Source organism: Chaetodon auriga, chromosome 12 (assembly GCF_051107435.1).
Source record: "Chaetodon auriga isolate fChaAug3 chromosome 12, fChaAug3.hap1, whole genome shotgun sequence".
NCBI classification, from domain to species: Eukaryota; Metazoa; Chordata; class Actinopteri; order Chaetodontiformes; family Chaetodontidae; genus Chaetodon; species Chaetodon auriga.
The window spans coordinates 9,970,823-9,985,446 of NC_135085.1; the positions used below are offsets into that span (position 1 = coordinate 9,970,823).

General features: G+C 44.6%; 1 protein-coding gene across 4 annotated transcripts in view; it reads left to right on the top strand.

Annotated features, from left to right (window-relative positions):
* Positions 1-14,624, top strand: part of LOC143329612 (uncharacterized) — a 33,564-nt gene that overhangs the window by 17,358 nt on the left and 1,582 nt on the right. For 2 of the 4 annotated variants that reach the window (XM_076745595.1, XM_076745596.1), the window contains 30 exons: positions 717-794; positions 2,464-2,835; positions 3,326-3,679; positions 4,284-4,619; positions 4,703-4,834; positions 5,037-5,189; positions 5,426-5,542; positions 5,652-5,825; positions 5,930-6,134; positions 6,631-6,785; positions 6,867-6,979; positions 7,123-7,204; positions 7,433-7,570; positions 7,771-7,933; positions 8,111-8,226; positions 8,400-8,546; positions 8,806-8,919; positions 9,052-9,168; positions 9,292-9,450; positions 9,713-9,874; positions 10,520-10,682; positions 11,126-11,316; positions 11,403-11,495; positions 11,617-11,821; positions 12,381-12,568; positions 13,130-13,227; positions 13,583-13,767; positions 13,863-14,062; positions 14,188-14,356; positions 14,441-14,550. In XM_076745595.1, coding sequence (XP_076601710.1) covers positions 717-794; positions 2,464-2,835; positions 3,326-3,679; positions 4,284-4,619; positions 4,703-4,834; positions 5,037-5,189; positions 5,426-5,542; positions 5,652-5,825; positions 5,930-6,134; positions 6,631-6,785; positions 6,867-6,979; positions 7,123-7,204; positions 7,433-7,570; positions 7,771-7,933; positions 8,111-8,226; positions 8,400-8,546; positions 8,806-8,919; positions 9,052-9,168; positions 9,292-9,450; positions 9,713-9,874; positions 10,520-10,682; positions 11,126-11,316; positions 11,403-11,495; positions 11,617-11,821; positions 12,381-12,568; positions 13,130-13,227; positions 13,583-13,767; positions 13,863-14,062; positions 14,188-14,356; positions 14,441-14,550 — 4,989 coding nt within the window. Of the gene's footprint in view, positions 1-716; positions 795-2,463; positions 2,836-3,325; positions 3,680-4,283; positions 4,620-4,702; positions 4,835-5,036; positions 5,190-5,425; positions 5,543-5,651; positions 5,826-5,929; positions 6,135-6,630; positions 6,786-6,866; positions 6,980-7,122; positions 7,205-7,432; positions 7,571-7,770; positions 7,934-8,110; positions 8,227-8,399; positions 8,547-8,805; positions 8,920-9,051; positions 9,169-9,291; positions 9,451-9,712; positions 9,875-10,519; positions 10,683-11,125; positions 11,317-11,402; positions 11,496-11,616; positions 11,822-12,380; positions 12,569-13,129; positions 13,228-13,582; positions 13,768-13,862; positions 14,069-14,187; positions 14,357-14,440; positions 14,551-14,624 lie in introns of all 4 variants that reach the window. The other 2 variants (XR_013077888.1, XM_076745594.1) reach the window with 2 other exon arrangements.

The window sequence follows — 14,624 nt, forward strand, 5'->3', positions numbered from 1 at the left end:
ATCTTTACATAGTTGAGCAGCATGGTTTTTAAGGCTTTTGTACACTGAGTATTCAGGTGAGTCATAGGACCTACATCACCGCTGAGAAAATCTGTAAACCTGTGTGGCACCAGTATAATTACACCAGTATAATATATATTAACCAGTATAGCAATTGCTTTCTGAAATGAAGTCCAAATGGAGGAATGTATGATTTAGATAAAGAGGGCCCAAAGATTGATCTTTAGATCTAACACCACACTTAACTTTACCATTGAGGTGCTGGTATTTTGTTACCTTGGAGTGACAGAGCCAGGCTAGCTGTTTGCCCCTTCTTCCAGTCTTTACGCTAAGCTAAGCTAACTGACTGTTGGCTGTAGTTTCATATTTGCCATACAGACATGAGAGTGGTATCAGTCTTGTCATCTAACTCGCAGCATGAAAGAGAGCGTATTTCCCAAAATGTCAAATTATTCCTTGACCCACAATTCCAGCAGGTCCAGCAATGCATCATGGTCAGTGGTATCAGATGAAGCTCTAAGAATAAAACAGAAATATTGTTTGAACATCAAATATGTATTATTTCATAAAAAGGTCTCAGATTAGCATGTTGGTGTCCTACAAAATTTTATGTGCCTGGTTTAAAGTTCGGTAATTCCTCAGAAATTCTCCCATCTCGTCCTTCAGTTTTGTCTTTGAAAAACAAACTTTGCCAACAGGGGGTTTTGTTTTCACAGATGAACTGCACAGGGGACACCACGGCAGACCGACTCTCGGCCCAGTGCTATGGAAATGTGGCAGGTCGCCCAGTGAAGGTACGAGTCTTCCGCTCCCATAGACCACACAACAGGCTCTGTTATGGCCTGTTGCTCGCTCACTTTAGTCTCAGTGCTCAAGCTAAAGCTTGTTACAGTTCCAATGGCCAGAAAGAGCTCAGAGCCAACCTCACTCATTCTTCTGTGCTTCTGCTGACGTATCTGCGTGTGCCAACTAAATCTAGTCTCAGGCTCCTGCTCCGACCAGGACCTCACCGGTGGGCCTTAGGGATTGGGTTGTTTGCTGGCCCTTGGAGAATGGACTTGAATGTGGGGCTGAGATTGGAGATGCCTGGACTATATGGCTGGCATGGGCTGCTTGAGTTTGGGACCCACAGTGTTACACAAAAGGCAGAGATGACAGGTCGGATGAGGGTGGAAAGCTGGTGTCACATCTGGGCAGATGTCGGTGTAGGATGGGACTCCATCACTTCAAGCCTGTTGGTGTCTGTGAGGTGTAACGGGGTGGGGAGGTTGGTATGGGTGCAGATTGGGGGAGTTGAAGGGGATGCACTGCCACATAAAACCTCTTTAACCGTACATGGTCAAGCAGGGAACGACGGACTCAGAGGTTCTTTGGATTTACAAAGTGAGCACGATTCCTTTCAGTGCCTCTTGTCTGTACTGCTTAAGGACCAGAGGGCTGAATTTGGCTGGACCCTCCAGCATCACTGGGCCTCTCTTGCCTCCATCATCCCAAACAGAGTAGACCTCCAGGGCTCAGGTCAGCTCAGTGATATCTCCCTCTCTGGAAGTGCTGGAGTCTCTTTCAACACCCGCTCCGCACAGATCGACATCACTGCTGCCTGGGAGCCCTCCACCTCCCTGAGGGTCATGCTTCAGCAAAACCTGGTCACCACTGGTCTACCAGAGGAGCTAACTGCTAGCATGTCAACCACGTCTCGTCAAATTGAATTGGAGGTGGAAAGTGATGTGTGCTCCATGCTTCTCCTGGCAAATCAACACAGGGGAGGAGAGGACAGGAAGACCGGCTGGAAGTTTTTTGTCCATCAGCGATGTACCTTATTGAAGGTTAGAGAGGAAACAAGAAAAAAGTTCCTGTTTCCCACAGGAAGGAAAGCAAAAGAAGCATCTTCACCTTGGGGATGACTCTTGTCTTTCTATTACAGTCCAAGCTGCAATGACGACACCAATGCTGCATGGAAAAAGTATCAACAAGACCATGGTTGAAACGAACTTTAGCTTCATAATGGATTTTAACTTTACACTTGGCAATACTATCACCAATAATTAAGATGACATTTTTCATGAGCCCAGTTGCCTCCACCAACCTTTCCCTTCTTCTATGTGCCGATGTATAAAACTCTGAGAACATTTACTGTTCATGTGCTGGGCTGTAGAACAAATTGTCTTGATTCCATAAAGCAACCAAACAGGTTTAACTGCGATTTAGTTAGTTACCCTTTTGCATTGAATGTAAAAAGCAGTGCTGTGCATTAGAGGCTGTTAATCCTTTCAGCAATGGTCTTGTTTGTGTATGTCAGTATATTTGTATGAAACAGATGTACCGATAGTGGATTACCTGGTGCACTGTACACATGTCTGCTATTTCCCTGACAGCACAATTTTATATACCGAGTACTCTTTTCAGAAGAAATGAAGAATAATCCTGATTCTAATCTTTCTTTTCTTCATTTTTCCTCTGTAGCCTCTCTTGCCATCCCAGACTTCAGCCAACATCTCCATCACCCGTTCTGGCTGCTCCACAAATCTCAGTATGGTTCTGCAGGCTGAGGGAGAACAGAAAGGCAACCTTAGTCTACATTTAACTTGTCACCCCCACCTTAGTCTGAAAGCATCTGTACAGCACTCTCTAGAGGCGATACATATGCTGGGATTTCCTGCCCACGGAGCATTAATCCTGAATGTTTCGACTGCACATCTGCCTGGTGTGGAGGTTGACCTGGAGCTAGGACGTTGTTATTTCAGGGGTAACTTGAGGAAAACCAAGGCTTCACACACAGAGGAGGAGCAGTCTTCTTACGCTGTAAATGTGTCCAACTACTGTCCTGCTCTACAGGTAAGAAAATTAGTTCTGTGCACTATTGCGTGTAGAAACGTAAGTATGTTTGAGTTGTAAATATTACTGTTACCCCTAGCTGTGGCAGCACATTGTCCTTTCTTTCATCGTTGGATTTCCTTTATGAATCACCCCTTGTCCATGTTAAGCCTTCTTTGCATAGCAGTTTCCAGCCCATTAATAGGTCAAGCTACGCCTCATTTATCATAGCAGCAGAGCATAACAACATAAAAGATGATACAGCTGCTAGCCCAGATTACTATCACCCCATCTGACTTTCTGCCACCACGAGGAGGGACATGGTGTCTCCTTCCACCAATTGTTAGCATAAGCATTTTGAAAAGTAAGGTTTTAGCCCCAAAAACCAACACTGAGTCTGAGTGGAATCCTCCATGTAGATGTCTATGAATGTCTTAACAGATGAAACACCTGTGGGAAAATCAATGTAGCTAGTAAATTACAAGTAGGCAATTTAATGTCTGTGCCTTAGGGAACAGTCCTCCCAGTGTCCCTGACTCTGCAGGGCCTCCTGTCAGTCGTCCCCTGCCAGCTTACCATGAACTCCTCTCTGAGGGCGGAAGACCAGGACCTCTCCCTGGAGCTTAGTCAGTCCTGCAGACCTCCCCATTTGTCTGGGATCCTCAAACACTCCTTCCATGGGCTGAGGAGCCAAGGTGTGCCACAGACGATCACCATAGAGGCCACCGCTCCTGTTGGTCCTGAGCAGGCTGGAGCCCTGTTCATTAAAGCAGGGACATGTTCCATCAGAGCCAGTAGGTTCATATCTGCCAAAGGAGGGACTGAGTGGCTCTGGGCTCTGGAGTCAAAGTGCCCCATGTTCCAGGTACTGTAGGTTTTGAGGATGATTACGAAATTACTTTGACACTGTTGAAAGTTGTATTAAACCTTAAATCTGTCCATGTGGCCATCACATCAATAATTTAGAGATTTCATAGATCAAAATATTCTTACAAACCTTATTAAGGAAGGCACTACAACAGACCTTTGTCCGACCTGCAGACATTAAGACATGTCAGGAAACGTACAGATGTAATTAATAACAAAAATTATACCTGTGATTTACATACAATGATGAATAGTCCAAGTAGATCAGTTTTCTATTAGATCATTAATCCAGACCTGAACCACATCAAACCCACACCTAAACCTAAGCATCCCACACTTCATAGGTCAAAACATTTTTAACTCTGAGAGCCTTAAAAAGACCATTTAGATGATGGGGTAACGCATCATTAGTTAGATACTAATCTAATTATCTTCTGCTTTATCAGAATCATCTTCATTGCCCAAGTATGTGTACACACGTAAGAACAAAAGCTGAACAAATAAAGAGAAACAGAAAAAGTTGCGAGGGAGCCGCTCACTGTTTGCGTAAGATTTGTTTAATTTGCTAACTCTACCAGTCTTTATGATGTTGTCCATTCTAGACTCATTTGAATGGCTCAGTGTGGAGAAACCCTCAGGGTATCTGTACAGCCACGCTGGATGCCAGTGTGGGCGGCAAAAGGGGTTTCCTGAGGCTGAAGACAAGGCCCTGGCCAGAGCTGAGTGTGGAGGGCGAGCTCAGTCACAACCTTCCTGTTCTCAGAAAAGTACCGCAGCACAGCAGACTGAGAGTAACCAGCAGGGCCGGAAAACAACGATATGAAACTGACGCCCTCGTTCAGATGGAGGAGTGTGCAGTCAGAGCCAGTGGAGTAGTGATGTCACAGAGTGGCCTGCAGGGGTCGCTGCTGTATCACAACAACTGCACAGTCATTCAGGTAAACACGCCACTGATAATTACACTTATTTCATTCATGAGTGATGAAAAAACTTCTATATCGATTTGTAATCTTGCTCATAGGAGTGGGGCAGTCCAGACAGAATACAGTCCTCTGGGTTGGTGTCTGTGTCCCCAGCTGTTGCTGAATCTCAGGTCTCCATGGCGATAGATGACACAGAGCTGCAGGCATCAATGGCTCTTAAGAGAACTAAGGTGTAAAAATACGTTGAAACATTTGTGATTTTACATTAGTCACATTTTCATTAGCATTTTTTGTCAGTTATTTGCCTTTAAAATGCAATTGTTCACATTTCACTTCTAATGCATTTAACACAAAGTTGAGCCTTAAATGACCTGTTTTCAGAGAGTGAGGGTGATGACCATGTTTCATAATTCAGTGCTGTTGTTTTTACAGGATAAAAATGAAGCGTTACTTCATCTCAACCACTCTGTGCCCCTGCTGAAGAAGCTGGGTGTTCCTGCCAATGCAGCGCTAACCCTGAATTCTGGAAGTCATGGCAATGGCTCATACTATTACCTGTTACACAGCAGTGCAGGAAATCAAAAGGTAGGAGGCAGCAGAAGCACTCTATGAAACAGTGTATACTGTACATCCATTTAAAACTACAACCCAGCTGACAATTCATCTTTACTGAAAATTCAGACAGAAGCACAAAGAAGAGATCTGTCTGTCTGTGTGGTGCTCTGGTGCTTCAGATGGCAGAGGGTTGGAGTCATGTGCACATTTATGTTCATGACTTTGATATCACAGCTGCTGCAGTTAATGTTCTGAATGTTTCACAGATAAGTCAAGAGATGACAGTAACAAAGATGTCTGAAACAGTCAGAGTGAAGAGTCATTTCAGACACACGGTGAGCTCTCTGAAGAAACTGGGAGTCCCTGCAAACAACAGCATCCAGGTTAGAAACTCAGATTTCACCAATCAGAATTGATCGGCTTAAAAAAGCTCACTAAATGAAGGCGTGCAGTCTCTCAGAGGAGTAATATCACAGTGGGCTGTGTGAGCAGGTAGACCTTGGATCTGCTGAGGGGAAGGCCTTGACTCTACAGACCCAGTTTGGAGGCCAGCAGGCGGGAATGAGGCTTAAGATGAAATGTCTCCCAGTGACCAAAGAGATCAGAGGAACCTTGTGGCACAGCTGGTCTTGGCTACAGGACAGAGGGCTGCCACGTAATATGGAGGTAATGTAACACATGAACGCTTTTGTTCTTTATTCATCATGTTGGTTTAATGAACGGGTGGATAAAACAAAAGTAACACACCTCCGATGATGTTCCTCTCCAAGGGTCTGTGCTCCATCCAGGGAGTCCTTTCTCAGTTTCAGTCCAGGGCTCAGCTCACCGTGGACAGACACAAGCTGCTCGCCTCTGGCTTGAATGTCAGTGTCGCTGATGGACGTCTGGCCCTGCTGCTCTCCTACTCTCCACCAGTTTCTAATAAAACAGGGACACAGCTCAGTCTGAACACTACCCTAACTGCTCAGTTCAAAGGTCAGATTGTATTAACAGCTAAATTTAATATTTGCATGCTGCAGCCCCATTTTAATGCTTTTTCCTCAAGTTTGGGATGTCTAAATATTTCTGCAGTTGTTTCCCAGTACCTTTGAAGGTCAAGGAGGACAAGACAACGTCTTTTTTTCTTCATATAATTTTATTTCGGGTCTGTTTTTACTTTTTCATTCAAGTATGAAACCTACCTTGTTGTTTTTTCCTCTCTCTGTCGTCATGAGGTTTCCCCTTGAATCCTTCCATCCAAGTGCAGTGTCAAGACTGACCAGCAGATGTCACCATTGACTTTATAAAGAGTAGTCAAAGTCAATTTCCATATTACTAAATGAAAGTCCAGAATATTTGATTTTCAACATGCAGACAGCTCTCAGTTTTGTCTTGCAAAAACAAAAGACGTTCAACAATTTTTATTCTCAGGAGGGATTTGAGTGGCTGTTATGCTTTAACCTTTAGCAACAGTACTCTGAACTCTCTGCAGGTCCTCTGCGGAGCGCCTCAGTAGACGTTCACTGTCACAAGTGGAGAGTCCAAGTAGTGGGGGATGTAGGAGGCTGGGGGGCACGTGGAGGGTCCAAGGAGGCCAGAGTCACACTAAAACACACCGTACAGGGACAAACAAGCCCTGCCTTACAGGTGAAAACAACATGCACTCAGAACACTCAAAATTCCCACAATGCTGCTCTTCTGTGTTAACTGTAGTGACTGTTGATGTAGGTGGAGGCCTGGGGAAGACTTACTGAGTCACAGCTGAGATGCTCCATTGCTGTTAACCCTGAACTTAGCTCCTCACTGGCACTCATCCTCCAGGGACACCATCTGCCTCATAGGTACTGTAAACACTGTACAGACGTACAGAAACCACATCAATCACACCACCTCATAGTTTACAACCAAAACACTGTTTGGGCATGAAGAAAATCTGAAAATCAAAAACACACATATGTAAAGTGACAGATGGTCTTTTGTCCAGCAAGGACCTGATGGTGAAGGTGGTCCAGAATATTCCCAGGATGTTGGTTTACCTGCCCTCTCAGCTCAATGTCCGCTCTCAGGTGTGTTCTTATTCTCAAAGCTGCTCTTTTTAAGCAAGAATGAAGCAACATACTCTCTGCAAATCTCTGCATCAGCTGTGATTTAGAGTCAGTCCTGATCATGTCCTGCAATTACACTTGTTATGCTGTTGTTGTGTTGTTCTTTTATATGCGTTTGCTTTGGTAGCTGACGTTTTTTTGGCATTGCATGTCACCATGTGTGTCTGAATCTCTCTTCCCTCTCTCCAGCTGAACCAGTCTCAGTCCAGTGTGGCAGGTTTGGTGGAGGTATTGTCAGGCAGGAGGCATCTGTGGGCTGTGGGGGAACTGGCAGCCATAGAGAGTGGATACAGGCAGGCTGCAGAGCTCAAACACTCATACCCACAGGTATTTCTGAGCTAAAACATCTTGACTATGAAGGAAGTATATGTACACTCTTTACGTATATACATACAAGAAGTCACAGACATTTTCACTGGCAATATTGCACTGAAGGTGCACTGTAATTCTGGTCGTCACACTGGATGATCTATTTTGTAATATATATGGGTCAGATCTGAAAAAGTACACTTGTCTTTGTTCTGTAGTTGAAGCCACTCCCCAGGACTGTGGCAGTGAGGACGGTGTATGAGGCCAGGGACTGGAGCTACCAAGTTCAACATGGCACTGTGTGGGGCAATCAGGAGTTCAGCTTGTCTGGTCTCTACTCTGCACCTCCAGCACTGGAAATGGGGAACCAGACACTGAAAGGTGAACCACTGCAGACCGACTCTGCAGAACATTACAACCATCACAGGAACAATGCTTGTCCATTATCATCACATCTAACAGGATACCAGCATCAGGGCTACCAACAGAGAACACGAGTGATGAGCGACCACCTAAGATTTTAGCTGATTGCAGATTGTTCTTTGTCCTTGACTTTAGTTCAGATCCGTTGTGTTCCCCGTTGGACTCGTTTGGAGGCAGTACTGGAGCGTTCTTTACAGGGTCGACTAGACAGTGTTTTACTGGGCTGGACGAGGCATGGCCGGCTGGAGCAGGTCAGACTGTACAAAATGTGCCATGACCCTGAAAATATAAAATCTTTCTGTCTCCTTTAATGAATCTTTGAATATGAGGTGGTCATGTTCTGCCAAATAAGACATGAGTCATGTGAGCATCTATTTGGATTTCTGTTTCCTGTGGTCACAAACTGTGGTTTGTTCATCTGAAGGTCAGAGCTCTTAGCTGGTGGAGTCGATCGGAGGAGATGAATGAGACCAAACTGGAGCTGAAGCAGCCGTTCTCCTCCACACTCGGTCAGATGTCCCTTCACATGCTGACACACAGCTCACAGGTGGAGCGACGCAGCAGCCAGCAAGTAGGCCACCACACTTTTACCTGCTCCTTTTACAGCATATATACCTTATCTCAGTCCCAACACGAGCGTCACCATTTCAAAACATTTGAAACAATATTCTTCACCAGTTGCAACTCTGAGTCTGTTAGCTAGAGAAGAACAAGTCTCTGTTTCATCATTAAAACCTCAAAGTATCCCTTAAAACTTACTTACATATTTGGGCAGGGTGCTTTGTGTGGAGTTTTATTATATGCTTATTTTATTTTTATTGTGCATGCAGACCCATCTGTCATGGGACAGCACAGTCCCTGTCAACATCTCCCTAAACCTGAACAAACAGTGGCAGAATAGCTCCAGCAGGGGGCAGGCTTGTGCTCTGTTCTCAACACAACAGGTTGGTGGACCCTGAAAATTTAAAACTCCTCATAGACGTGTGTATGATAAGTCTTTGTTGAGTGTCCAGTTACTTGATCTGTGTGTGTGTGTGTGTGTGTGTGTGTGTGTGTGTGTGTGTGTGTGTGTGTAGATGGTAGTGTCTTCTGTTAAAGGCTGTGTGTCAGTGGCTCAGGAGGAAAACTCATTTTCACAAAACGCAGAGCTTAGATGGGACAACAGGAGCATCAAGCAAGGCATGAAGTACCAGGTTCTGTGCTCCACACTGACTGGAAACACTTTTCAAGTATCTGACTCTCACTCCCTCTCCCTGTGGTTGCAGATGGCTGCTGTTTTAAAAAAATCTCCGTTTGTGTGTCTGTGTTGCTTCTAGAAGGGTCCACGGGGCATGCACAGCCTTCAGGTTAATGTCGGCCTGGACAGAGTGTCCCCTTGGCCTTGTCCTTCACACACACTTCTGACTAAGATCCAGACCAACCTCAGGGATCGCCTGGAGCACACAGTCCTGCTGGGCCTCTGCCCCCCACAGCCTGTGAGTGCACACATCTGCATTTCTTTCCTTCTCATGCAGTGAAGACTAGTTCATTTTCACATCTGAAAGTGTTCTGATGAAGTAGAGAGATTGTAGCTGGGTTGGGGAGTGAGTAATGACTTGCCTTTGCATGCACTTCATCTCTGGGAAAATGTATTTCTATTTTTTAATATTTTATATCATTTATATTTCTCTTTGTAACTTGAATGACCTTACCCAGTTACATTTCTTCAGCTGTCTTTTCCCTCTCTGTGTCTCTCAGACTTTGTCGTGGTCAGGATCCCACAGGGTGAACTCAGGAGAGGAGCTGTTTTACACGCACTGTCGCTTGTCGGTGACAGGACAGCCCCACCACTGCAGCCTCACCTTCGCCCTTACCAACTCTTCCACTGCTCAGGGCTCCAACATGTCCCTGTTCTCTGAGGTAAAAGGCTTCAACAACCTTCTGGTGACTGATCAAGTCTTAGTTAAAACCTGTAACTTTGATTGAACAGGGCTTCTCATTTTTACAAAAGCTTTATTACACTGCTGCTGGGACTGAACTGTGATATGGCATTATTACACTGTTTTTATTATTATGGCACTGTTTGTGAGGAATAATTTAAGTTTTACGCATGGAAAGTGCAGACATTTTTGCAAAGTTAAGACATTTCAGTCGCTCTTCGCTTCTTCAAAAGTTAGGGATTGGGGTTATGTTTGCAGGATTGATATCTCTCTCATGTTTATTAGGAAATACTAAGCTGCAGCCAGTTATCTTATCTTATCACAAAGTCTGGAAGCAGGGGAGACAGCTTGTCTGGCTCTGTCCAAAGCTAACAGAATCCACCTAAAGCTCATTTATTGACATGCTATATCTTCCTTCTTAATTTTCAAAGAATGAGAAGTTTTACAGGGGCTTATGTGTATTTCTTGGCTATTTGCTAAGGTCTCTGCTAGGTCCTGCCACAGGATGGCAAGTCTTCAAGAAGTTACAAGGAAGAAATAGTCCATCACATAGCCCCCCTGTAAAACCACTACAATTCTTTCTCATCTGCGAGGGTACAAATATGTTTGTGGATATACTTCAAAGTCTAGGTTGGGTAATTGGAGCGTGGACGTCGGGGGTAGTGCCGTATTTTGGCCCCGGGGGTCTGGCCTCCAGATGCAGGCCAGATTGGACCGCAGCGAGAAGATCTGGCTGAACGGGACGCTAGGGGGGCGATGCCTTCAAACCACAGCAGGTTATACAAATGGTAAATCACACCGATCAGCCATAAATTCATATGGTATCTATTGTATGTTATTATATATCATTAGGATTATATGTTACATGACTTATTGTGTTTTATATTATATTATACTGTGTTGTAAAACACTCATAAAATACTCATACTGTACTTCATCCTCTGTGGTATATTGCTGAACTTCACATTGTTATACTGTATCACTACACTCCCATACTATATTACTAGACTGCACTATTTTACTATACCATGTTATAATGATTTATTCTACTGCTTAATGTGCTACATTATGCAACTACATGACTGCAGGTACTAATACGATACTGCAAGTAGAATTACATAACCATACTCCATCAAATTGTATATCTTATCTTATCTTATAATCTGTACAATATTTGAAAAAATAACAAAAACATTCAAACTATGATTATGAGGAATCTGTTAACGTCCAGGTCCAGAGCTGAATGAGGACGTCGCTGTGCTGGCATGTGTGGGAACAAATGGCAGTCTGATGCTGGATGTGCAGAAAGGAGACGGCAACAGCAGCGAACCTGAAACTCTGGGCAGTGTGTCTGTGGGATCGGCCAATCAGAGGCTGATGCTGAGAGCAAGAGGCTGCTTGAAAAGTCTAACTGCAGTGGAGGTATCAAAGCGATAGCATGAAAGCAGCCACATATTTACTGTACACAGTATGACACTTTGAAATACTGTATGTTGTTGTGTTCACAGACCTGGATTCAACATTTGAGCTCTCGGATTCAGAATAAGTTGTTGGAGAGAATAAAGACTTTACAGCATCTCCTCATGGAATTCAGACAGCAGGTAAACACAAACTGCTGTAGGACACTTAATGTAAACAAAGGCTCCGATAACGCTAACTTTAAGGCTTACATGTGCAGTTTGTAATTATGGTGACTGCTTCTCTTCACAACGTTCTCCACAGTCCAGAGGCAGTGAGCTGCTCCAGGAGCTGAGCGCTGTTCCCCTTCATGTATCCCAGCGAGCCGAGGCTCTGCTGGGCCACAAAGACAGAGGTTTGCTGGCTCTGTGGCAGAACAGCCTCCTGCGTCGCATCGTGACTGACAGCCTGCCGCGCTGTCTCGGCCTGCTGCAGCACGCCTCTCTGCTGGGACAACAGGAGCTGAGGAGTGAGTCCAGAGGGACAGTGACACCCAGTCATGTCAGCTGCTGTCCTGACTGGCAAAGCAATCAAAAATCTTGAAATGCCACTGAAACTCCAACGCCTCCACTTCTCATATAGTAAAAAAACAATATTGTGGTATTTCTATGTGAATTGTGATTGTCTTCAGATGAGATTCAGGCACGTGAACTACGATGACAGCATGCCGTGCTGTGGTTATATTAACACAGTAAATGTAGTTGCTATAACTACATTTTTGCCCTTTAGTTCTTGAGACAAGACAGTACAGTCTGTCTCTGCCTTTCCTCACAGGCAGACACCTAATCTCTAAATCATGAGCTAAGCTCGTCTGCCTCTACATCCTTATGTGAGGCATGAAAAACATCTCATTTTTCCTCACACGATCGTATTTTTTCTGCTGCCAGGTGCCTCCTGCACCTCTTGTTGTTTTGTTTCTCATAACGGCAACGTGAGAGATGAAGTTTACCTGTAGCTGCTCTCATAAAAGAGCCATCTCAAGTGTGTGAAAAGGCAAACTCTGACACTGTGTTGTGCTCCATCCTCAGGGCCTCTGGCCACTCTGGCAGGTGTGTACCAGGACGTGAAGGGCCAGAGGCCGGAGGCTTTGTGGAGGGAGGCTGTTTCCTTGTGGACTGGCAGGCTGGTGGAGGTCTTACCGGCTCTGTTGGGGAACCCTCAGTTGAGGCCACTGGCTCAGGCCAGTGTTGCCATGCTCAGTGTCACCCTGGATGTGGTAAGAAATCTGCGTGCTGGTGCCTTTTTAGTGTGTCAGGTAGCGTGTTTACATGCACACAAGTATCTCAATTACGATGGAGTATCCAGGTTGTGTGCTTGTACTGTTAATATCCTGGTTTCAAAAATGTAGGTGAGCTCTTACTCTGGTTTTGATAAACCTGGACACTAACTGGGATACTATGATATGTAAAAACATTTTCCAGGTCATTGGCAGGTGCATCATCAACTCAAGTCATGCAGTAATTAGTAAAACATAAATTCAGACTAAACATATATTTACAAAAAACAATCAAATACGAGTTGATGAGGTCAGACATTAAATATATTGTCTTTGTACTGTTTTCATTTGACTTCATTTCAAAAAGGATTCACAAGTCATCACATTCTGTGTTATTTATGTTTTACACAGTGTCCCATCTTTTTTGAATCAGGGTTATAGAATTATGTATGCAGGCATATTAGTATCAAAGTTTCAGACTCAGAAGACTCCAGCATACTAATATGCACGTAAATTAACTCATTAATGTGTATTAATGGTCTGATGATGTGTGTGAATTAGGCAGGTCAGCATACCTACCACTGGGTGGAGACCAGGTTAGCGATGGCTCTGTCTGGAGTCAGGAAGCGACTGGCCTCTGTCTACAAATTCTCCCCCAGGTACTGCACATGTCTGAGACCTACATGAAGAAAAACTCTCTAAGTCCTCTTTTCATGAAATGGTTAAAGAGATCAGACAAGGGACGTATTCCTCCTTATGTGATAGTATGCACATCCTACCCAGTAAGAAGTAAGGTCAAAACATGTCCAGGTAAAAACTGGACTACATTTGGTTGAGACAAGGAAGTTATTTGGATGTCCAGGTTGACTATGAGTGACTTTACTTTAATTCAAAGCAGGCTAAACTAAATTCTGAAATATAGTCATTGATATGTTCTGCCAATCTAGACCAAAACAGATGTAACCAAATGGTTTGAGTAAGATATTTTGAATGGAGCGTTCTTGGTTTCTCCAGAGAGTGCTCAGTGGTTGTGTCAGTGCCGCTGCCATCGCTCCCCTGGTCCAGGGTGGCCGAGGCTGGACTGGTGGAGATCCTTCTGGAGGACTGGCTCCTGATGCCCCTGCAGACCCTTGCCTCCGTCAGACCCATCGCTGAACTATACCGCCTCAAAAGGAAGATAATGGACAGCCCATTTAGATGTAAGACTAGCTCGACATTTTTCACCTGTATAATTGTAATGGAGGATTTTATCAATTTGCAATGATGTCTTTCTTATTCTGTCTCTCTCCATAAGACCAAGCTCTTTTGGTGGCAGATCAGTTTGTAGTGACATTTGACGGTCACCTGTATGAGCTCCCGGGCTCTTGTCCGCTGCTACTGGCCCAAGATGTCAGCACCGACCCCTCATTCACACTGCTGCTCCGCTCAGACTCGCATAGCTTCCTCCTCATCGGAATGAATAACAGCACCATCAAAATTCAGCACAATGGACAGGCATGTGTTCACACCGATGACAGAGTGAATTAACATGAATTAAGATGATGGATCTGGAGATTTTCTGCTCAGAAAACAAAATTTCACTATGTCTGTAAAAATAAAAGGAAATGTGTGTCTCACAGGTGAAGGCCAACTGCAACAGCGCTGTAACGCACACATCTCACAGTGACGACGGAGTGGCTGTCAGAAGCAGCTCGAACGTTGTGCAGGTGTCCAATCAGAATGGAGTGGCAGTGTCATGTGACCTGTTGCTTGAGGTGTGCAGCTTCACTCTGGATGGGTGGTTGCATGGTAGGAAAACTAAGCGTACAGTATGTCTTGGGATAAACAAATCTGCCGCTGCACTGACATTTAAAACTGTTTTTCTCCACACAGGCACGTCCACTGGTCTGTTAGGGACCAACGACAACGAAGCAGGGAACGACTGTCCTTTACCTGATGGATCACAAGCTGAAAACCTGGACAGTTTTTTCCACAGTTGGCAGGTTGGACAAGGGAGAAGCAAATCTTAAATTCTTGTGTCTATAATATCATGGCGGTGGAGCTTTGTTGACAGTAA